Raw genomic sequence first — 23960 nt, 5'->3', positions numbered from 1 at the left:
TATATAAACCTTGTACACTATTAAGTAAATGCTGTTAGTTAAATATACCTTAATCCCATCCCTGCCCCAAATTAAGCAATTGAGGAAAATAAAAAGGCATACTTAAGTTCCTTAGTTTGCAGATCGATAGGATCATGAGTTTCACTGTCCATGTGGAAACGAACTTCTGGTGAGGAAAGTGTCAAAGCTCTGGAAGTCAATTAAGAGGTATTAATGAATTACAGTATAGCGGAAACAGCAGCAGAGTTGCAGGCCTATGCAAAGCATCTAGGTTTGTTATGAAAAACATAACAAAAAAAAGATTGGAATTAATGTTCAAAATAGCCGAAATTGTGATGTTGCCACACATCACAATTAGCTTCCACAATTTCAAATTTAAAATGCTACTCCTTTGGTTGTTTGCATAATGACTGTAAGAGAGCCATACTGCTGATTCATTTTGCAAAGGAAAAATTAACACCCCAAGTTTGTGTTTTTTGGGGAACAAAGAACTATTTTTCTGCAAATCAAAATGGCAAAACACTTTTCTTTCCAAAGATTTTAACTGGAAAAATGAACACATCATCAACATATAATTTGACAGTTGTAAATAGACAGTAAATAGACAAAAAGGGGAGGGATAACAGCAACACTGCATGGTTTACCCGTTATCAATTCTCTTCTTCTTCAGAATTTTTGCTAACTTGTTTAGACCACGTAAACTGACAGTAATATCATCATTTATTGTTGCTGAATCAATTCTCATCTGTGCTTCAGCATATGTGAGAGAAGCCTTGAAGAGGTTAAAAGATAAGACACATAATTGAACACTGAAAAGAAGAACACATTTCTATCTTGCAGAAACTGCAGTTTGTTGTCAAAGCTGGTTCACAGCAATACAAAACATTACATTCAACACCTCAATGTATGTCATTTACAAAGACTAAAGGACAAAGCAGGACAGATCTATGGAAGACCCTAAGAAAACTTAAGCGTTTACAGTACTTTTTTAATGCTGATAACAGACATATTTTATACATTAAAGGTCTGATTTTACAGAACTGTATTAAACACCTACAGACTCTACTGAATTTAACTAAATGACTAGCTGGTGTATACCAACCATGTCCAATAAATATCAACACGTTTATACTTCTTAAACAAAATACCATAAAAAATAATTGCAGAAAAAACATTGCAGCCTTACATGTTTAGAACAGGGCAGGATATGAGTATTTCCTTTACTTTAGGATTTAAGCATCATTTGCTAATTCGAATGAAGTACATCAATAACAGAAACGAGAAAAAAAAACAACACAACTTCAGTATCAAGTCTGTTGATCACTGCTTTTGTAAAAAGGTCTACAGCTTTTTAAAACTATATATATATATACATTCATGGGACTAACCTTGGAATTAATAACACTCTTTGTGAATCTGGTTTTTAGAATTTCAGCATTGTGGTTCATCTCCCATATACATGAAAATGCAAGCCTATGAGAGAGGGGTGGAAAATCTGTTAAAATCCACATGCACACATCTGAAGTTTCTTGTCAGGATTGAAGTATGGATCATGTACATATACCTGTCCACATTTGATCTTAAGGAGCATAAATTGGAACTCAGTAACTCTGGAACCATATCAATCCTCTGCAAAATAATGAATAAAAAGCATGACTAGTCATAAATACTTAATGTTGTAATTTTTAACCATAATAAAACCTTGGAAATAGTTTGATTTTATCACTACAAAAAGCTCAGATTTGTGAAAGAAAGGTGCACTACTTTAAAGGAAACTCATTCCAAGATCTATTTTAGCTATTTGTTGTTTTAATAGCAGTTATTTCTAAGAACCAGGTCTATAGGAAATAAGTTACTACAAATCTAAATGTACAGTTTTAAAGAACACAGACCATAGGAAACAGAGATTTAACTATCATAAGAAAAAAAACAATGGAAAGGACAAAAAATAGGTCACTTCTTTTGCAATTTCAGATCTATATTAAAACAGAAGTCTAGTTTTAGAAAACGTTATTTCTTGCATCAAACAGGATTTGAAAGGCATATTCTCTATGTAATTGGTTTTTAAAAAAAGAAGTCTTGCTGTGTAGAATGACAGAAAGCAACTTCATTTTGATAGTTATGCAAATTAGGCACAGCCCAAAGGAGCTTTTCTTGCTTAGTCTAGAGATAGTGGCTCTACTCCTAAGAATTTAAAAAGGAAAGCAATGAAAAATTAATTGTACAAAAAGCTGTCTATATAGAAAACTTACTTTTTCACACAGATACACCGTTGTTCCTCTTTTTGCTGACTCCTCATCCAAAGCATTTCCTGGGCGAATAAAATAACTGACATCTGCAATATGTACACCAACCTTAAGAAAACAAAACAATAAAACAAAACAAAAAAACAAGCATCACATTAAACATCTTATGAAACAATTAGGTTTCAACATGAAAGAAACTTTCTCAGGTTTTTATTTACAAGCCAATTTACCCATTTCCTGTTCCCTCCAGCAGCTTCTATATTTATCAGTAGGTATAGTTAAAAGCTCTTAAATTAAAAAAAAGGAATAATTGTAGCCATTATGCAAAATAAGGGCATGCATACATTTAGTGGAAAGCTGCGTTCATTACCAATGCAACTCTTCTTGCCTAGGGCCTCAAACAACCTGTTTCATTTTTTTCAAGGCTCATTGCAAATCGTTTTTTGCTTTTCTCTGTTTGCTAGACCTTCAATGTTGACATTCTCTGCTATTACAACTACAAATTAACTTATAACAAAGAAAGCACAACTAGATCAGATATAATGGTGCAGAGAGCTAGTGTTAATCAATCCTGTAGCTTTTTAATGCCTTTTTAATCAGTCCTTAGCTATTACAGCTGTAACTTCGCTCTACTAGCAGTTTCTTATCCTAGCTGCAGATATCCATGTTTACACTTAGCTAAAGCAGTAAATAAATTGTTACTTTCTCATACTAAATGAGCAGACAGCAGGCTGAATTTAGAAGAGATTCAATTCCCACTTCTGATGGAACGTCTTTTTTTTTATTCCCATATTACAGTTGTGCAAACACAGTAATTTCTTTCACAACAGATCTTGAGCTTTGCTGGTATTAGTTACTATTACCACTACTGCACTGCTTGTAAAATATATAGTAAATGACTAGTTTGACAAAACAAAGAACCCACCTCCAGATTTCCATTTTCCATTTCTCTACAATGTAATGCATCATCAATATCCGTACAACCAGGAGGATCAACACTACAAACACAAAGATGCCTCAAGTCCTCCCTGTATTTCATATCCTGAAGTTTAAAAACAAAACAAAGGAAAAAACATCTTCCATATCAAAGTAGAAATGATCATTCAAAAGGCGCTTTGTGTAAGATTTTCCAAAGCAACCAAACATTTAAAGAGTGGCTTTTATTTAGCATATGATTTGCAGTATTATTTATCTACAAGATGTAAAAACTATAGTGATTAGAAAAAATAAAACAAAACGAGACAGATGATCATCAAGTACTGCAACGTGTTTTTATAGCAAACAGGAGGAGAAAGAATAAAACCACAATGTTTTCATCATCTCAGAATTAGCAGGACCAGGAATCGAGAATTTTTTAAGTGAAATTGTGGCTCTGGTGTCCAGCTAAATAAATTGGTTAGAATGACTGCTCTCAAGTAAGGTTACCTGTCCAAGGCTTAGGTATCTACACAGCTGGAAGGAACTGCACACTTTGGAGGTATCTACCTTTGTATAGTGGCTACAAAAAGATCTTAGATATGTATCTTTGACTAGACAGCCAACATTAGACAAGATCCCTCTGTCAGTTTCCAAGCTCAGAAGAAACGAGTATTGTGGGAGTGTGGCCATGGGGGTCGACAAGCCCCATGGCTGGTGATAACATCAGACTCTTAACGATAAGGCCATCGGGAATGTAAAGAGTTTATAGGGAACAAAGAAGGGTGATTCAGGAGACGCCTTGCCGTCTCGGGTTGCTTGTTCTCCAGCCGTTAAGGCATGGAAGTTGCTGGGGGTTTGCTGTTGCCGGGCAAAGCTGTTGACCAATGAAGAGTGAGTGGGAAAGTACTGCGGTGGGGTGAATGGTATAAGAACGGAGCCTGTCCTCAGTGAGGGTTGAAGTTATGCCCTCAATAAGAGAGAGTTGAAGTTGTGTCATCAATAAAGTAGTAGCAGTTACTGATCCTAAAAGAACCCTGGTGTCTGAGTAGTCCTTATGCCACAAATGGCGCCTGAATCAGGGACATGAAGAGCAGGGACAAGCTAACAGAACAGGGACAAGCTAGCAGAACAGGGACAAGGACAGAAACAGGGACATTGATTGTCTCATGAAGATAGGTTCGGCCAAACTGAGCAAACCGCTCTAAGAAGCTCGTACAGAAAGCCGCTGAAATAGGCCCACCGGAGCTGGAAGGAAAGCTCAAGCTGAGAGAAGTAGACCCGCGCACGCAACTGCCCCTCGCTGGCCGAAGGTAAGCAGTCGCGCGGTATGGAGAATCATACGTCCTTAGAAACAAAAAATGTCCTGGTAACCTTACAGTTTGTTCCCTTCATTACGAATCAGACAGTTTATGATCCTGAAACATGGGACCAAACTGAGGTCAAGGTGTGGGACTCTGCTACTAAAAACGACAAGGTTGCGGCGGGATTGCTCAGCACCTGGCGAGCAGTCTGTGAGGCCTTACAGAGCCACGTGGGGCAACGGTCAGAAACGTGTGGTTTGCCAGATAGCGAGGGAGCTGCGGGCTCGTTTACTGATACGCCCTGCTTCGCCATCGCCCCCCCCGCTGCTACAGCCAACGCAGGCCTTTGCTGTTACGCCCCCTGGTGACCTGAACGTTCCTTTTGATCCAGGCCCTATAGGCCCTGAAAAGGAGCCGGGTCTGTTTCCCTTCTCTCCGGGAGGAATGGGATACATACGGCCCGAAGGCCGAGTTGCTTAACAGCTTAAAGCGAGACATATTGTTCTCGACTAGCCCTGGAACTCTCCGGTGTTTGTAATCAAGTACGCCACAGAGTATGTGATAAATGATGATAAAACTAAACCACTTCAAAGACAATAAAACACACAAAATGCACAAACAAAAAAGACCACCCTCCAAAACAAAGCAAATGAAAAAATTCCACCCCAAACAAAAACCACTGATGTTCAGAGTTCCCTGATGATCTTTTTCTGTACATTTTAAAGCAACCATTTTCTGTATCTAAAATACTGGGGAGAACTTGAAATTCACTAACAGCATTTAAAACAAGCAATTCTGTAAACATCAACTTCTCTTTCTCTGATTACCTAACTGGATTATACTGGGATATATTCAGATCTCCTCTCCTCAGACTATTGTGTTTATGACATTTGGTTACAAACCTATCTAAAGAGACCAAAATACAAAAACCTTATGGATGACAAGTGTCTCCTGCTACACAGAAGACAAAAAGTTCCCTCATCCCACCAGGCAGTAGGAGGGGACCTAGGCCAAGGAGGGGAAAGGAGGCAGGTTTCTGCTCAGGGTGGTAGGCGAGCCCTGTCCCTGCCCACCTCACCTTCCCATCTACCCTTATATAACAGGTATGAGGCTCGAGAACATGTCAGTCAAAACAACAATGTAGACGAAAGCCCATCCCAGTTGGAGAGGGTGCCTAAGGCAAAGCAACACGCTCCCCACATTGCTACATCTCCTGTCAAGAAAGAAAGAAGGGTTACTGTCATGAGGGACTCCCTTCTGAAAGGGACAGAGGGCCCGATATGCCATCCGGACCCAACCCACAGGGAAGTCTGTTGCCTCCCTGGGGCTCGGGTGAGAGACATTGCTAAGAAAGTCATTTGCCTGGTACAGCCCACCGACTACTACCCGCTACTGATCTTTCAGGCTGGTAATGACAAGGTAGCAAGAGAAGTCCGAGAGCAATCAAAAGGGACTTTAGGGCTTTAGGGTGACTGGTTAAAGGTTCAGGGGCACAGGTTGTGTTTGCCTCTGTCCTTCCGATAGGGGGGATCAATGTTGACAAGCAGACTCGTCACATTAATACATGGCTTCGGTGCAACCGGCAGAACTTTGGGTTTTTCGATCACGGGAAGGTCTACGTGACACCGGGCCTGCTGGCACCAGGTGGGATGCACCTCTCTCAGAGGGGGATAAGGATTTTTGCTCAGCAGTTGGTGGGGCTGATAGATAGGGCTTTAAACTAGAGTTGAAGGGGGAAAGGGATAAAACCAGGCACGCTGGTGATAAGCTAAGAGATGGTATGCAAGAATCAGAGGGACTGTGTGCTAGTGAGGTCCTTCAGTTGGCTCCACAAGGTGCTGCGTGCAGGGAGGTACATTTGAAGTGCTTCTACACAAACACACGCAGTATGAGGAATAAAATGGATGAGCTAGAAGTCTTGGCCCAGTCCCACAGCTACAACATCATCGGCATAAGTGAAACCTGGTGGGATGAGTCCTGTGGCTGGTGTGTTGCAATAGATGGTTACAGGCTCTTCAAGAGGGACAGGCAGGGTAGGCAGTGTATGTGAAGCATGGGCTGGACTGTGTGGAACTTCAAGTTGGCGACGGCAAAGGTGAGAGCCTCTGGGTAAGGATTAAGGGACGAACAAATAAAGGCGATGTTGTTGTGGTAGTCTATTACAGACCACCCGGCCAGGACGGTAACGCTGATGAATTATTCTTTGCGGAACTAAGAGATGCCTCGAGATCAACTCCCCTTGTCCTTATGGGGGATTTCAACTTGCCAGACGTCAACTGGGATCACCACACGGCTGACACAAGCAAGTCCAGGTGGTTCATAAAGCACCTAGAGGATAAGTTCTTGGTGCAGGTGTTAAGGGAGCCAACTAGGAAAGGTGCCCTCCTAGATCTGTTGCTGGACAACAGAGAGGGTCTTGTGGGAGACGTGGCAATTGGCAGCCGTCTCAGTCATAGTGACCATGAAGTGGTTGAGTTTAAAATTTATGGCGACAGAAAGAAAACTGCCACCAAAACTTCAGCCCTGGATATGGGGAAAGCAGGCTTCAGGCTGCTCAGGGAACTAGTCAGCAAGGTCCCCTGGGAAACTGCTTTTAAAGGCATTGGCGTCCATCAGTGCTGGTCAATCTTTAAGCACTGCCTCCTAAAAGCACAAGATCAGGCAATTCCAAAATATCGGAAGTCAGGCAGGCGGGGCAGAAGGCCAGCCTGGCTGACCAGGGATCTTCTACTAGAGCTTACGCAAAAAATGAAAATGTACGGCTGCTAGAAGGAGGGTCAGGTGACGAGGAAGCAATACAGGGATGCTGTTCGCGTTTGTAGGGAGAAAATTCGTGTGGCCAAAGCCCAGCTAGGGTTGAAGCTGGCCAAGTCTGTGGGAGACAACAAAAAGGTTTTTTTTAGATATGTGAACAGGAAAAGGAGGACCAAAGTAAACATAGGTCCGCTACTTGATGGGGAAGGTCACCTCACAGACAATGACATAGGCAAAGCAGAGACATTTAATGCCGTCTTTGCCTCCATCTTCAACACTGATGATGGGCTTCAGGACCCAGGGTGCCCTGAGCTGGAGGACCATGATGGTGGGAATGACAGACTCCCAACCGACCCTGACTGTGTGCAGGATTTGCTGCTCCACCTGGATCCATACAAGTCCATGGGTCTGGATGGGATTCATCCCAGAGTGCTTAAAGAACTGGCTGACGTCATTGTGGGACCTCTCTCAATTATTTTTCAATGATTTTGAGAATCCGGAGAGGTCCCATTGGACTGGAAGCTGGCAAATGTTGTGCCAATTTTCAAGAAGGGTAAGAAAGAAGACCCTAGCAATTACAGGCCTGTCAGTCTCACGTCAGTGCCTAATAAAATTATGGAGAAGATGATCCTTGAAGTTACTGAAGCACACCTGGGGGACAATGCAGTCATTGGTCCCAGCCAACATGGGTTCACGAGGGGTAGGTCTTGCCTAACAAACCTGATTTCCTTTTATGATAAGATCACCCATCTAGTCGATCAAGGGAAGCCAGCTGATGTGATCTTTTTTGGACTTCAGCAAAGCTTTTGACACGGTTTCCCATAGGATCCTACTGGACAAAATGTCCAGCATACAGCTGCACAAAAACATCATCCAATGGGTGAGCAATTGGCTGACGGGCAGGGCTCAAAGGGTTGTGGTAAATGGGGCCACATCAGGCTGGCGGATGGTCACTAGTGGGGTCCCTCAAGGCTCCATTTTAGGGCCAGTCCTCTTCAATGTTTTTATAAATGATTTGGATGCAGGACTAGAAGGTGTTCTGAGCAAATTTGCAGACGACACCAAACTTGGAGGAGTTGTAGACTGGGATGAGGGTGGAAAGGCCTTGCAGAGAGAGCTGGACAGATTGGAGAGCCGGGCGATCACCAACCACATGAAGTTTAACAAAAGCAAGTGCCGGGTCCTGCACCTGGGATGGGGCAACCCTGGCTATACGTACAGACTGGGCGATGAGACGCTGGAGAGCAGCCCCGCAGAGAGGGATCTGGGGGTTGTGGTTGACAGGAAGTTGAATATGAGCCAGCAGTGTGCCCTGGCAGCCAGGAGGGCCAACCGTATCCTGGGGTGCATCAAGCACGGCATTGCAAGTCGGTCGAGGGAAGTGATTGTCCTACTCTACTTTGCACTGGTGCAGCCTCACCTCGAGTACTGTGTGCAGTTCTGGGCACCACAGTACAAAAAGGATGTAAAACTGTTGGAGAGTGTTCAGAGGAGGGTGACGAAGATGGTGAAGGGCCTAGAGGGGAAGACATATGAGGAGTGGCTGAGGTCACTGGGCCTGTTCAGCCTGGAGAAGAGGAGGCTGAGGAGAGACCTCATCGCAGTCTACAGCTTCCTCGCGAGGGGGAGTAGAGGGGCAGGCGCCGACCTATTCTCCTTAATCACCAGTGATAGGACCCGCGGGAATGGTGTCAAGCTGAGGCAGGGGAGATTTAAGCTAGACATCAAGAAGAGGTTCTTCACTGAGAGGGTGGTCACACACTGGAACATGCTCCCCAGGAAAATAGTCACTGCACCAAGCCTGTCTGAATTTAAGAAGCGATTGGACTGTGCACTTAGTCACATGGTCTAAAATTTTGGGTAGACCTGTGCAGTGCCAGGAGTTGGACTAGATGATCCTTATGGGTCCCTTCCAACTTGGGATATTCTGTGATTCTATGATTCACAATTATTTGAATTGTAATCTTCCATCCTTGTCAAGTAATTTTGTTTTACATTTTAAATGAAACCTTCTGTAGTAGTAGTGGTAGTTGTGTGGTTTTTTTTTATTATTTAAAATTTTAAAACGTCTATCCCTAACAAACAGTTTTAGCCAAAACACAAAAATCTTGCAGAAGCAGATATTGTTTCCACAGGAAATCAGGATAAAAGTCCAGAAGAAAATGGTTTTAGACAACATTTCTCCTCTATTTTTTAGATCATGGGAATACCCGAGACAGTGTTTGATTTGAAGGAGAAGGCACAGTGATTATTGTCATAATTAAAATCCATTACCTTTTCTGTAATACTCCATGGCATTTTTGGTAGGAAACTAAGGACAGCCTGTGAAAAAGGTTGATGAGGGACATCATGTTCAAGCAAAAGAACTTCTGTCTCAGTCTCTTTATCTCCAGCACTTCCCAAGTTCTTTACAAAATGACCCTGAAAAACAACATACTTTTTTAATATATATACACACACACAAATATATGTATGTACAAATACATACATGCATGAACATCAAGCAATACCATTTGTTCAGTAGTTAAATATTTGAAATCCTCCTAACATGAATACTTCACAATGTATTTTTTTCTAATGAACTCATTCTTTCTAACTCATTTTAAGTAGCACGACCACAATGTAGCATATACTGAAGATGCATAACACGGCAATAGCAGCACATTTCTGTAACTTGCAAACAGGTGTCTGGGCTTATTTAACGAACTAGCTAGCATAAAACAGATTTCTATTTATTATTGGAATAGTTCGTGTATATGATAATGTTTCAAGGAAGCCAAATCTCTGTGACACATTTGCAGCTTTAAGGTACTCATTCCTGCAGATATTGTTTCATTCTCCAGAATTTTTTAAAGTGTTATTTCCTCTCTTTTAATATACAGCATACATTCACTCTGTAGTAATACCTTAAGCCTATTGTGTCTGCATCTCTGCGACCTGAACAGAATTTGCTTCTTTGCACATGTGATACATGTGTTATGTACATGAAAGTATGTTTTTTTCTTTTTTTTTTTTTGTAAATACAGAGCTAATTTTTGTTTGGCTGCGAGCCATATTCAGTATTCACACAAATAATTCCGCTCTCCACATAAGCCTTTCATGATTATATACTATACTGCTGTTAGACTTGTACACAGCTGTTTATTTTGCCAGGATGACAAACTGCTGAGACTTCGCACACATCTCAAACAACCCTGTAGGTCTTTCAGTCCTACTGGGACTTGAACATGACGGAGTTGATAAAGCTCAGGACAACCACCACTGGGCAACAGAGATATTCATAGAAATGAGGGCTACATCTATACTAACAAGCTGAACAGGAACATGTATAAGTTTGCTGTCTGGCCTGCAGGCATCTGTAATGAATAATAATAGAATAATAGAATAATAATAGGAATAGAATAACTCAGTTGGAAGGGATCTACGAGTCCAACTGCCAATAATGTTTGATCAAAAGTAATTAAATATTTGAGACTATTATTCCACAGATTATTAGTATTAAATGAATTATTAAATTACACAGTAGGAGTCATATTTTCTTCTTCATTTAACCTTCTCATCTTAAACAACTGATTCAGGAGGTCTGAACTTTTTCTTTTCTTTTCTTTTGCTTCAACTGTACTAAATTCTCCAAAGTTAAAACTGAGAAATCTGTAAAGATGGCAATTCAGTTTTTCAGGAAAGAAAATACATTGTTCCCTCCCACAAGCCGCAAAACAACTAAGGTCTAATTTTTCTATGAATTTGTGCTACACCATACATCCCCCTCTCTAATACTCACATTAACTCACACCTCTCATCCTCTGCAGCAATGCTGTTTGTCTTAAAACACTCTTTCTGTATGTTCTGAGTTTCCTCCATACCTTTAAATGTGCCTGAGACACCTGCGCTCTCACTACAAACTACACACTCTTACACAAGCCAGTGGAAGCCCCTTCCAAACCTAGTGTTCACCACAAATTGAAGCTTATGTCCAAATTTTCTCTTACATTTTCCTATTTATTTATATAGAACTTTTAAGAACTTAATTACCTGCAACTCTGCCCCACCTGATAATCTGACTGAATTAGGCCCATATGCTTAAAACTACTTGCCAGGACGCTGATCAGCGTGTAGATGAACAAAGCCAGAAGAAAAAAGTTGACATTTTTAGGAAGCCAGACTAAAACAAGGTAGTCCCTAGTTAGTCTAGATAAAGCACCATAGTTAGGAAGTATAGTTTCATTGCAGAACCTGAGGACTGGGTTTTTAGGTTTGATAAAATGTAATTTTGGGGGGAGCAAGAATAAACTAAATTATTTGGGGACTTCATTAATTTGCACCATTAAAGAACAGTATACAAAGAACTTTACAAATCCACGTCAAGACCTTTTGAAGTTACTCAGCATTACAGATAATAATAAACATCTTACCTAATAAACAAGTATAAGTCAGATAGATAAAAGTTCAGAAGGAAACACAAACTTACATTAGGATACCTAGAATTCCTGGGCCAACCATCAATAGCAACAATTATTCTTTGTCCTTCCAGTGTATCTGCTTGTCTTGTTTCTATTCGAATACGAGGAATCCTGCGATCAGCTGGTGTAAACAAGTGCCGCCTTGCCTATTAGCAGACAGAAGAAGGAACAAATAACTTCTAATTAAAATAACAATAATAATAAAAATCTACCCTTACAATAGCTTTATTACCTTACCTCTTTGATCTGTGATTTGGAAAGCATGCCACAGAATGGTCGCCAGTTTCGTTTTATAATGCCCACTACTTTTCCTGTAGGTCTCAGCATGCTCTTGTTATCAGAAGTCTTCAACTGGTACAAAACAAAGGGGTGAAAAAACACAGAATTTTTTGAACTCGTTAACATGTTTGATTACAGCACCTATCTCAAACCTTGGTGGTAATAGGTTATGTTATCACTATAATGCCATAAACTCATATTATGGCTTCATAAACAGAACAATTTTAGTAATGTGACAAACCTTACCTCTGTAAGGATTTTTATGGACATAATTTCAGAACAAAGAACAACAGAAAAAAGATTCTGAAATGTTATCTTCTACTGTCTCAGCTTGTTCCCCGAGTATCCCCATTTTCTTTTCCAACCTATTCTTTTAATTTTTAATGAGTCTTTTTAATGTTGCTTGAAATTCTCCAGTAATTCTATACACCGCAATAAATATGTTCCCATGAAATTCAGTGGAAAGATTCTGTTTTCAAAGAAACAAATATTTTTTGGACAGGGTATATATACATGCGTACACACTAAGCAGAATTACTGCTAATAGCTGAATAGTACGTTACAACTGGTTCCAAATATATCCAACACCATTAAAAGCTGACTCCCATTGTAATACTGTATCTGCTCCTATTCCAGCAACTCCTAATCTACATATTAGCATATAGCTTTGCATTTTGCAACCTGGCTACCACTCAGAAACATTGGAATTATGTAATTTAACAAAATAATCTGGGAATATCTGATAGGGATTAATACCCCTCAAAAAAGCACCCATTTTATACATGTATTCACATATCCAATGCAACTGTAGGACTAGAATAAACATTTAAGTTTCCAAGATTTTTTGAGATAATTACAGCTTTTAGGAAGCAGTATTAAAAAGATGAACAAATCTAAAACCTAATGGTCAGAATATTATAGATTTTGTCTCTCTCGACAGGTGTTAAAAAAAAAAAACAACAACATACAATGTTTTCTTTCTCCTCTTCAGTTTCAACATCATCTTCATTCTGGCCATCATCTTGCAAGACCACTGAGGATGGTGCCACCCATTCATCTTTTGCCAACAACTCCACAGCTACAATATCTTCATGAACTGCTCGGTTTAAATGTTTAAGACCTTGTATAATTATCTGGATTTTTAAAGGACAAAATGAAAACGTTCACAATGATGGCAACAAAAGACCCACATCAAAGCAGCATAATGGAAGAGTATATATGTACAACAGGCTCTGTACTCTAAAGAATGTTTAAAGGAATTTTTTTTTCCACTCTTTAGGCTTATTTTCATACTGATATTACTTCAGGATTCCAACAGTCTCTCCAAAACCATCTCTTTTCACCGGACTTCAAAAAGATATAAAAATAATCAGGCAATTCTTCTACTTTTGCGGGCTAGAGGCCTCCACATGCTACCAGGAAATTGGAGTTAAGAGTCAGAGAACATAAGAAGCACCTCCAGCTGCCACCAGAAATAGGGAGGGAAGAGACTGCTGCTGCTGCTTGGAAACAGTGTCTGTACAACTGTACCAACAGTTGTAGGGACAGAATCCAGTATCACAGAATCATCTAGGTTGGAAGAGACCTCCAAGATCACCTAGTCCAACCTCTGACCTAACACTAACAAGTCCTCCACTAAACCATATCACTAAGCTCTAAATCTAAATGTCTTTTAAAGACCTCCAGGGATGGTGACTCAACCACTTCCCTGGGCAGCCCATTCCAATGCCCAACAACCCTTTCAGTAAAGAAGTTCTTCCTAATATCCAACCTAAACCTCCCCTGGCGCAACTTTAGCCCATTCCCCCTCATCCTGTCACCAGGCACGTGGGAGAATAGACCAATCCCCACCTCACTACAGCCTCCTTTAAGGTACCTATAGAGAGCGATGAGGTCACCCCTGAGCCTCCTCTTCTCCAGGCTGAACAATCCCAGCTCCCTCAGCCGCTCCTCAAAAGACTTGTTCTCGACCCCTCACCAGCTTCGTTGCCCTTCTCTGGACTCGCTCGAGCACCTCCATGTCCTTCCTGTAGCGAGGGGCCCAAAACTGAACACAGTACTCAAGGTGCAGCCTCACCAGAGCCAAGTACAGGGGGACAATCACTTCCCTAGCCCTGCTGGCCACACTGCTTCTTATGCAAGCTGTTGGCCTTCTGGGCCACCTGAGCACACTGCTGGCTCATATTCAGCCGACTATCAACCAATACTCCCAGGTCCTTCTCGGCCAGGCAGCTTTCCAACCACTCATCTCCCAGCCTGTAGCTCTGCTTGGGGTTGTTGCGCCCCAGGTGCAGGACCTGGCACTTGGGCTTGTTGAACTTCATACAGGTGGCCTCAGCCCATCGGTCCAGCCTACCCAGATCCTCCTGCAGAGCCTTCCTACCCTCGAGCAGATCGACACACGCACCTAACTTGGTGTCATCTGCAAACTTACTGAGGGTGCACTCGATCCCCTCATCCAGATCATCGATAAAGATATTAAAGAGGACTGGCCCCAGTACTGAGCCCTGGGGGACTCCACTAGTGACCGGCCTCCAACTGGATTTGACTCCATTCACCACAACTCTTTGGGCCCGGCTATCCAGCCAGTTTTGAACCCAACGAAGGGTACACCAGTGCAAGCCACGAGCAGCCAGTTTCTTGAGGAGAATGCTGTGGGAAACGGTGTCAAAAGCCTTACTGAAGTAAAGGCAGACAAGGTAGACATCCACAGCCTTTACCTCATCCACTAAGCGTGTCACTTTGTCATAGAAGGAGATCAGGTTTGTCAAGCAGGACCTGCCCTTCATAAACCCATGCTGACTGGGCCTGATCGCCTGGTTGCCCTGTAAGTGCCGCGTGATGACACTCAAGATAATCTGCTCCATGAGCTTCCGTGGCACTGAGGTCAAACTAACAGGCCTATAGTTTCCCGGGTCTACCCTCCGGCCCTTCTTGTAGATGGACGTCACGTTTGCTAGCCGCCAGTCAACTGGGCCCTCCCCTGATAGCCAGGACTGCCGATAAATGATGGAGAGCGGCTTGGCCAGCTCCTCCACCAGTTCTTTCAGTACTCCTGGGTGGATCCCATCCGGCCCCATCGACTTGCATACATCCAAGTGCTGTAGCAGGTCGCCAACCATTTCCTCGTGGATAGTGAGGGCCACATCCTGCTCCCCATCCCCTTCCGCCAGCTCAGGGTACTGGGTATCCAGAGAACAATTGGTCTTGCCACTAAAGACTGAGGCAAAGAAGGCATTAAGCACCTCAGCCTTTTCCTCATCTCTCGTCACTAAGTTTCCTCCCGCATCCAGTAAAGGATGGAGATTCTCCTTAGTCCTCCTTTTTGTGTTAATGTATTTATAGAAACATTTTCTGTTATCTTTAATGGCAGTAGCCAGATTGAGCTCCAGATGAGCTTTGGCCTTTCTAATTTTGTCCCTACACATCCTTACAACATCCTTATAATCCTGAGTGGCTTGCCCTCTTCTCCAAAGATCATAAACCCTCTTTTTTTCTCCTAAGCTTGAGCCACAACTCTCTGTTCAGCCAGGCCGGTCTTCTTCCGCGCCGGCTTGTCTTTGGGCACGTGGGGACAGACCGCTCCTGAGCCCTTAAGATTTCCTTCTTGAAGAGTGCCCAGCCTTCCTGGACTCCTCTGCCCTTCAGAACCACCTCCCAAGGGACTCTGCCAGGCAGTGTCCTGAACAGCTCAAAGTCAGCCCTCCGGAAGTCCAAGACAGCGGTTTTACTGGTCCCCTTCCTGACTTCGCCAAGAATAGAGAACTCTACCATTTCGTGGTCACTCTGCCCAAGACAGCTCCCGACCACCACATCTCCCACCAGTCCGTCACTGTTTGTGAACAGAAGGTCTAGCGGGGCACCTCCCCTGGTAGGCTCACTAATGAGCTGCGTCAGGAAGCTATGTTCCATGCTCTCCAGAAACCTCCTAGACTGCTTTCTCTGGGCTGTGTTGTGCTTCCAGGATACGTCTGGGAAGTTGAAGTCCCCCACGAGAACAAGAGCTGATGATTTTGCAACTTCTGCCAGCTGCCTGTAGAATTCCTCATCTGTCTCCTCATCCTGGTTTGGCGGTCTATAACAGACCCCCCCCCCCGGATGCTTGCCTTGTTGGCCTTCCTGCTGATCCTAACCCATAGGGACTCAACCTTATTCCCAGCCTCGAGTTCCACAACATCAAAACACTCTCTAATGTAGAGAGCCACACCACCACCCCTTCTGTGCTGCCTGTCCCTTCTGAAGAGCCTATAGCCAGTCATTGCAGCGATCCCAAGCAGGATAAACTTCTTGGAGGGGAACAGCCTGAAAGTAGCAGGGCAAATAAAGCAAGAGAACCACACAAGGGCTCACCACAGTTTTTCTCAAAATCCTCTGCAAAGTTGTTTCTCTTTCACCAAACGTTTCAAATTGATTTAAGAAAAAATCTTATATCCAAGTCAACTGAAATAGTATTAAGAACTAAGATTCAGATTTTATTATATGTATTTTATCAAACCACAAATTATACCTTTAAACAGATTATTATTTTTTTTTCAAAAAGGGCATATTTGGTATTTCAGCAGTCTATATCCACACAAACAAAGTAAAAAAATGATGTCAGAAAAACACAGAAGAGAAAAATTAATATAACGTTCCTTTTTAACATCACAAGTCACCATGAAAGAATTACATTTTAGGTCATTACTGACACTGACTAAAATTCACAGTGTGAAGTAAAATAAAAAACTTACCTCTTTGTTTTCTTCAGCATCTCCATGAACCCAAACAGTAGCTTCAAGATAATTATCTCTGCTTGCCCTATAGGTTCCTTGGAGGTAAATACCAGATTTTATTCCTTGCTGCAATTTGCTAAGAGGAAGGTGTTCTGGGAAAATTATTTTGCCACTTTCTATTTCTTTCTTTAAGGGGAAAAAAAAAAAAAGAGAGTCTTTTGTATCTATAATAATTCCAAAACTGTCCTCAGAAACATGAAACTCAAGCTAGCAAACTACAAAATTATAACTATGTGTAGGAATGAACGTGCACAATAATAAAAAACTATTATTAAGCAGTCATTTTTTCTAATGAAGCATAAAATCATAAAGAACATAGAAATACAATAATGCTAGGAACATTTTTTCTCTTCCTGTTTGCCTGCAGTTACTTAAAAATTTACTGCACAAGTAAAATATGCATGTATGTTTACTTGTAAATATTGACTAAATACATATTTGGTGAAGAAAATATTTTCACAGTACTACATAGCAAAGAGTATAGCACACAGGGTAAGCAGCTGTATGAAACATGAAAACACACTACTAGGACTAAACTTTGAAACAGTTACTAAATTAAAGCTGAATGAATTGCAGATAACCCCTGAAAGTATCAGCTTGGCAGCCCTCTACTTTCTTCCCACTCTTGTGTGTCATAGAATCAAAGAACCACAGGCTACTTTGGGTTGGAAAGACCACCGATTTCCAAACCCCCTGCCATGGGCAGGAACACCTCCCACCAGACCAGGTTGCTCAAAGCCCCATCCAACCTGGCCTTGAACACTTCCAGGGATGGGGCATCCACAGCTTCTCCGGCAACCCGTGCCAGTGCCTCACCACCCTCAGAGGAAAGAATTTCTTCCTTAAATCTTATCTAAACCTACCCTCTTTTATTTTAAAGCCATTACTCCTTGATTTATCACTACACTCACTGACAGAGAGTCCCTCCCCAGCTTTCCTGTAGGTCCCCTTTAGGTACCGGAAGACTGCTATAAGATGTCCCCAGAGCCTTCTTTTCTCCGGGCTGAACAACCCCGATTCCCTCAGCCTGTCTTCACAGGAGAGGTGCTCCAGGCCTTTGATCATCCTCGTGGCCCTCCTCTGGACTTGTTCTAACAGGCCCCTGTCCTTGTGCTGGGGTCTCCAGAGCTGAATGCCATACTCCAGGTGGGGTCTCATGAGAGGAGAGCAGAGAGGGAAAACCACCTTTCTCAACCTGCTGGCCATGCTTCTTTTGATGCAGCCCAGGATACAGTTGGCTTTCTGGGCTGCAAGTGCACCTTGCTGGCTCACGTTGAGCTTCTCATCAACCAACACGCCCACGTCCTTCTCCTCAGGGCTGCTCTCAATCCGTTCTGCACCCAGCCTGTATTTGTGCTTGGGACTGCCCCAGCCCAGATGCAGGATCTTGCACTTGGCCTTGTGTAACCTCATGGGGTTCACACAGGACCACCTCTCAAGCCTGTCCAGGTCCCTCTGGTGTGTTCCACGCCACTCTGTTAAAAGTAACTGATGGAATTAATCTTCCCTTTTCTTGGTGGTGTTAGTTTTCAGCTATGTTAATCTCACATGAGCACCCGAACCTTAATTCTGATAAACACGGGACAAAGGGAATAGACAGTGAAGTCACTCATCTTCAAGCTGCAGCATGCACTTCTGTCCACTGACCACTAAATCAGATATTTTGCTAGAAAATGCTTTTGATTAATAATAAATTAACACAAGCTTTCAAATAATAGACAAAACAACAACAACAAAAAAGATCAAATGGTTTGCAATAGACTTCCGAGGTTTTCAGTTTAGTTAAATTATTTCTAGTATTTATACAATTTGTTGAATCACTCATTAAGATTCTCAACCTCATATCAGTTACCTAAAGCAACTGGCTTTTCACAAATAAATAGGTGATACCTACTAATAAGCAAATAAGCAGCAGTAAAAATAGCTGCAATATTTTCTTTTCAGTTAGCAAGAAGTCGTATTGTCAAAATGGTAATAAAGACCACAGTTTTAATTTTCTAAACTGATGCTAGTAGCCTGACATACAGCATCCAACCATAGACTGCAGAACATTTTACAAAATCAATTAAGCACAAAAGAGAATGAAGACATACCCCTTCATCAGATATGCAAGCAAGACGATCTACAAGATCAGGATTAGCTATCAAGCTTTTTATATACTCCTCACCTACAAAAGCACACACACAAATATTTATGCAAGAGAGGTAATGAATTTAGGTATGAAGACACTGCTGAAATAGTGTATCCATGCAATAAATTGAACATACATGCCATTTAACTTACACGTATAAGCAGTTATCCCTTCCTCAAGGGCTTTCTCTTTATTATTTCTGTCATTTGTTAGAAAGATAACTTGGATCTCCTCATTCTGCATTTTCTTCAAGTGTTCATTGTACCATTTTACTGCTACCCGAATGGCTCTGTCATTACGGTCATTAGAACTTTCTCCTTGCTCTTGCTCTACGTATGTTTCTCTGAAGAAAAATACAAAGTGGAGGGGGTGATAAGCAAACCAAAGCGAAAATAAATAAAAAAAAAAAAATAAATAAATCCCAACATTTATCCGTAGCCACAACATCTTTTTCAGACAAACAAGATTAAGATTGTAAAGCCAAACGAATCACTGCTGTACCAATTTTTAAAACGTGTAACACTAAAGACCACTGAAGAGTTAGGAGACAGGAGGGTCAAGAAAAATAGCAAGGAAGTGTTAATTTCTTACACAACCTCCTCACTGACAATTGAACAGCACTCAAGATGAATACTCCTGTAACTATGATACTGCTGCAATGGAAACTACTTACGAACACAAATAGAGGCAAATTAATTGCATCTTCATTTCTTAGACCCTTCTGTCGCTACCTAACAGATTTTTGAATTATCCTACAGATTGAGCTGGTATATTAAAGCATTGGAATATGTTTAAAAGGAACACTGAAATAGAAGAGCATTATTCCATTGTGCAGGTTAACACTATTGCCCGTAAAGTTTAGTCAATACCCTTTTCAGAATATGTATGTGCCTACAGTAGTTAAAAAATTAAAAAGCTCATGGAACATTCAATTATTTCCCAATAGGATTCTTTAGAAGTATATAGTGTTATGCACTAATTAGACTGACATGTCCATCTAATTTATTTGCCTAGTTCACATGTTCCAGTTGTTTCCCAGCTTTTTAGTGGACATCTATACAACCTTATTATACCCTATTCTACACCTTACCGATGATGTTCATTGGTGAAAGAATAGAAATGTTTTTCCGGGTTTCCAATCACGTCTCTAATTCGTTTGTACACCGGTGCACTCCGATTCCTGACTTCTTGTAAAACTGTCTGTAGCACAATGACATTCTTGATAACAGGATCTTCAAGTATATCAATCTGAGGAACAAAATGGAAATGCATCAGAATTGTATTTTTTTTTCTGTCCAATAACAGGATTTGAAATATTTGTTTGGTTAATATGCAAAAAACTAATGTATGCTAACATGCTATTCCTGCCTTTCTCTCTTGCCATTGGGAATATGAAGTGAATAATAAGCTGCACCCTTCTGCTTGTAGGCAAAAAGCTCAAATTGGATTTTCCAATCTCTTGTTTTTGTTTTTTTTTTCTTTTAAATTTAGCACTTTTTTTTTTTTGTCTGCTCCTGACAGCCACAGTATATAACCATGTCCAAAAACCCATGCTCCTGTCAGGAGAAAAAGATGCATGCTTCATTTCTGAGCTCGTGGCAAGCAACTGTGTAAACCCACCTCCAAAAAGAGGCAAAGATGAGGTATAGCTGAAACAAGAACAACACCAGATCAAGCTTCTCTGATGGACGTTTAGATGACCTAGAACAATGTATATAGAGCAAGAAGTTTAATACTATTCTACACACAAGGTGAATTACCAGGCCAAGTGTTACTGTTACAATCCTGTTCCAGTTGCTAGACAAAACCTTTTCCTGTTGTTACCAAGACTGCCTAATACCCTCTGCTCTGGTTCATAGTACTGCATCCTAGCAAGTTCTCAGAGTGCTCTACAACATATGCAAACTTTACCAACAGACAACGAGAAGTTCACAGAGAACAGGCTGAAAACATCCACTTTCTTGCTGTTTTGCATGAAAACCCTTACTTACCGCTTTTAATATTGCTAACTGCTAAAACATGAGAGTGCTGTGCCCCTCTCCTGAGTAAGGAATGACAGCATTCAGGACCCACATCTTCCAGCCTCCAACATCTGCAGGGGGATATTCTACGTTCTACTGATGTACTCAACAGTATTAAAACAAACAAACAAATTAAATACTGAGCTTGAAAATTCACCATCTCCCAGCCTGCTGTACCATCTGTGTTGCCCAGACTCAAGCCACTATATAATTAGTGATGGGTTGCAGAGTTCATCCCAAACTCATGGAGCTGTACCTGGGATAACTTTGTAGGCTCTATTTATCACATGGAACCAACACCACGCCATAAAGCTTGCGGCAGTCCCTGAAGGACAGGAGGGGTATTTAGGACAACTCGTATGGGCTATAAAACACAAGAGGCCACATGAGGATCCAGATCGCTGCTCTAGCATCTGCTCACCCTCCCTGCCTGCCTTTCCACAGCCGCGCCAAACCAAATAATAACCGGGTTTCCACTCCCAGCGTTCAGACAGCAAAACCCTGTAAGGAGGAGGCAACCCAAAGCCAGGAGAAGAGGCAAGACAAGGGGAGCAGCTCCTCGGCCCGGGCTCAGCAGCCCCGGGGACGGGACGCGGTGTAATGGCGCCCACGGGGATTTAACGGCGGCCGGGGGGGAGCCCGGGGGGAGGTGTTGTGCTGTCCCCCGTCCCGGCTCACCTGGTGGAGGAGGAGGTTGGTGTCCGGCAGCAGATAGTGCGGGCCGGGGCACAGGCTGCTAGCAGCGCCGCTGGGCCGCTCCTCCAAGACGCTGGGGCCGCCGTCGGGGCGCGGGGGGCAGAGCGGGCAGGCGGCGGCGCCGCAGGGGATGTCGTCGCGGAGGTAGTGCTCCCGCACCACCTTCAGCACGGAACCAGCCCGGGTCCGCTTCAGGAAGGTCCGCGAGGTTAACATGGCGGCCAGCCGGCGGGCAGCCAGAAAGAGAGAGAGACAGAGAGAGAGAGAGGGGGAGGGAGGGAGGAAGGAAGGAAGGAAGGCGGGGGGAAGATGGCGGAGGTCGCGTCGCCGCGGTGATGGCGTCGCGCAGCCGCGCTGAGGGGGAGGCGGGAGCGCGACCGGGAGAGCGGTTGTGGGGTCGGTGGTGCTGTGTGACGTCCGGCCGCCCTGGTGAGTCCGAGCCCACCCCTTTCTCGGTCTTCTAGAAGCGTGCACTCGGCTGTGCGTCTCGGGAGCAAAGCCCGCGGCCTGTCCCCGGTAAGTAGATGCGGGTGCTGAGCGAACCCCGGAACTCTGTAACGGCTCCGGACCCTATAGAGCACCCCGGTCCTACCCTCTGCCCTGGGCAGGCATGGCCCCACCAGAGCAGGCAGCCCGGGGAACCCCTAGTGCCTCGGTTTTGGGAGGTACTCCTAAGGTACCAGACACATCAGCCCGGTAAAGACAACAGGGATGAAGTTGGGCTTCAGGGGATGCCTTCTCTGTTTTCTCGGCCCACTCGTGTTGTGCCCCTTGTTGGGTGATGCTCTCTGATGTTTTATGGCTTGGGATTTCCTTGAATGTTCTTCTGGCAGTGTGAGAAGCAGGTGTGCCAGCAGTAGGCTTACTGAAGTCAAAGCCCTTGTTAGTATCATTATTTTATAGTATCAAAACCCTTGTTAGTATCATATATTAAAAGACAGAGTCCTTGGGAAACCACCCTGTTTGGAACTTCTTAAAATGTCTTCCTTAAGTAAAGGAGAAATACATTACTATGATGTTGAGAAGTGTTGCTTGTTTAGTTCATTTTCATAGTGACATCATGTCTTAACTGTTTTGCTTTTTTGCAGTTGACTCTTCAGGGGGCTTGTCTCAAAATATAACTTTAAAAAGCATTTAAAATAATAAAATGTCACGTAAAAGCTCTAAGGAAATCAGGAAAGTAAACATCTCTAGCTCATTGGAGTCTGAAGATATTAGCTTAGAAACCACCATCCCAACCGATGATCTTTCTTCCTCTGAAGAGAGGGAAGGTACTGTGAAAGTCACGAAGCAGCTGATCGAACGGAAAGAGTTGCTTCATAATCTTCAGCTGCTTAAAATAGAATTATCTCAGAAAAACTTGATGATTGATAACTTGAAAGTAGAATATTTGACCAAGGTAAGAAATGTTACGTTTCTTTCATCATACAATCGTTTCTTGTTTCTGCTGCTTTCAGAGTGTCGTAGAAGCTTGAGTTCTCAAAAGGATGTCTCAGAACTGTGTACTGGAATCCTACTTAGCATTTTATTTATTTATTTAAAATAACAAAAGGAGGAAACAAAGGTACAGAAGATGTAACTGAGTTGTCCAAGGTGTTACACTTACAAATGGATGAATTGGGATCACGTTAGGTCTATTTAGTTTTTTCCATTTCTAAAGTAAAAGGAAAAAGACCTGTTTTCTTTTTCAGAAACAGTAAATAATTTGTCACTGATGTGAAAAAGTTAATGGGGCTTTTAAGCTGAACTTGATGTAGGCTAGAAAAAGTCCTCTGAATGTTATTGACTAATCTATTAGTGAAGATGTAGCTAAAATATGCTACATAGTAATAATAATAATAGTAGGAGATTTTGTGTACAATTTCAATTAAGATGCATGAAACTAAGAAAGGTTTTGTAAAAGCTTTGCAACATTTGTGTGAAGTCCAGGTTTATGACCTCTTGTGCGACTGGTCTTTTCACTGGTTTGTTGGCATAGGTTTAAGGCTACTTTGAAATCAGCCAAATAAGTAGCTATCTGGATGAAATAAGCAGTCATAGAACTGAGTCTTTTTAATTTGGGGCAAAATCCGTATTGTATTTTGTGAAGCCTTTAGCATATTTAGAGACTTTGTTAGACAATCATCTGTGTATTTCCAGTTCTCTGCTTTTTTTAATAGTTGTAATTCTTTAAAATAAATGTTTAGCAAACCAATAAAAGGTAACTTATTTTCTGCATTTTATTTTCTTTAGATTGAAGAGCTGGAAGAGAAGCTTAACGATGCAATCCATCAAAAGCAGCTGTTGTCTTTACGACTGGATAGCCAGCTGGCATTACAGCAAGAAGATGCTAGGTATGACAAAGTAAAGCTAAAAACTTCAATAGTTTATTGATAGGAACTC

General features: G+C 42.2%; 2 protein-coding genes across 8 annotated transcripts in view; one reads left to right on the top strand and one right to left on the bottom strand.

Annotated features, from left to right (window-relative positions):
* The window catches only part of DIS3 (DIS3 homolog, exosome endoribonuclease and 3'-5' exoribonuclease), a 29713-nt gene extending 7919 nt beyond the window's left edge, over nt 1–21794 (bottom strand). For 2 of the 4 annotated variants that reach the window (XM_040540416.1, XM_040540447.1), the window contains exons 1-15: nt 21561–21794; nt 19952–20109; nt 19014–19204; nt 18824–18897; nt 16689–16856; nt 12927–13091; nt 11917–12030; nt 11688–11825; nt 9494–9640; nt 3172–3288; nt 2253–2354; nt 1565–1629; nt 1389–1473; nt 645–772; nt 103–189 (exon numbers count right to left, since the gene is read on the bottom strand). In XM_040540416.1, the coding sequence (XP_040396350.1) occupies nt 103–189; nt 645–772; nt 1389–1473; nt 1565–1629; nt 2253–2354; nt 3172–3288; nt 9494–9640; nt 11688–11825; nt 11917–12030; nt 12927–13091; nt 16689–16856; nt 18824–18897; nt 19014–19204; nt 19952–20109; nt 21561–21794 (1973 nt within the window). Of the gene's footprint in view, nt 1–102; nt 190–644; nt 773–1388; nt 1474–1564; nt 1630–2252; nt 2355–3171; nt 3289–9493; nt 9641–11687; nt 11826–11916; nt 12031–12926; nt 13092–16688; nt 16857–18823; nt 18898–19013; nt 19205–19951; nt 20110–20852; nt 20954–21560 lie in introns of those variants that run through there. The other 2 variants (XM_040540437.1, XM_040540427.1) reach the window with 2 other exon arrangements.
* PIBF1 (progesterone immunomodulatory binding factor 1) overlaps nt 20864–23960 on the top strand; it is a 125735-nt gene continuing 122638 nt past the window's right edge. The window contains exons 1-3 of one of the 4 annotated variants that reach the window (XM_040540473.1): nt 20864–21479; nt 22667–22977; nt 23811–23911. In XM_040540473.1, the coding sequence (XP_040396407.1) occupies nt 22726–22977; nt 23811–23911 (353 nt within the window). In that variant the 5' untranslated portion in view covers nt 20864–21479; nt 22667–22725. Of the gene's footprint in view, nt 21480–21880; nt 22097–22161; nt 22461–22665; nt 22978–23810; nt 23912–23960 lie in introns of those variants that run through there. The other 3 variants (XM_040540461.1, XM_040540482.1, XM_040540491.1) reach the window with 3 other exon arrangements.

The sequence above is a fragment of the Cygnus olor genome, chromosome 1 (genome assembly GCF_009769625.2).
Source record: "Cygnus olor isolate bCygOlo1 chromosome 1, bCygOlo1.pri.v2, whole genome shotgun sequence".
In the NCBI taxonomy this organism is placed as follows: domain Eukaryota; kingdom Metazoa; phylum Chordata; class Aves; order Anseriformes; family Anatidae; genus Cygnus; species Cygnus olor.
Note: the sequence above shows the minus strand (reverse complement) of the source record. Positions and strands in the feature narration are given on the sequence as shown.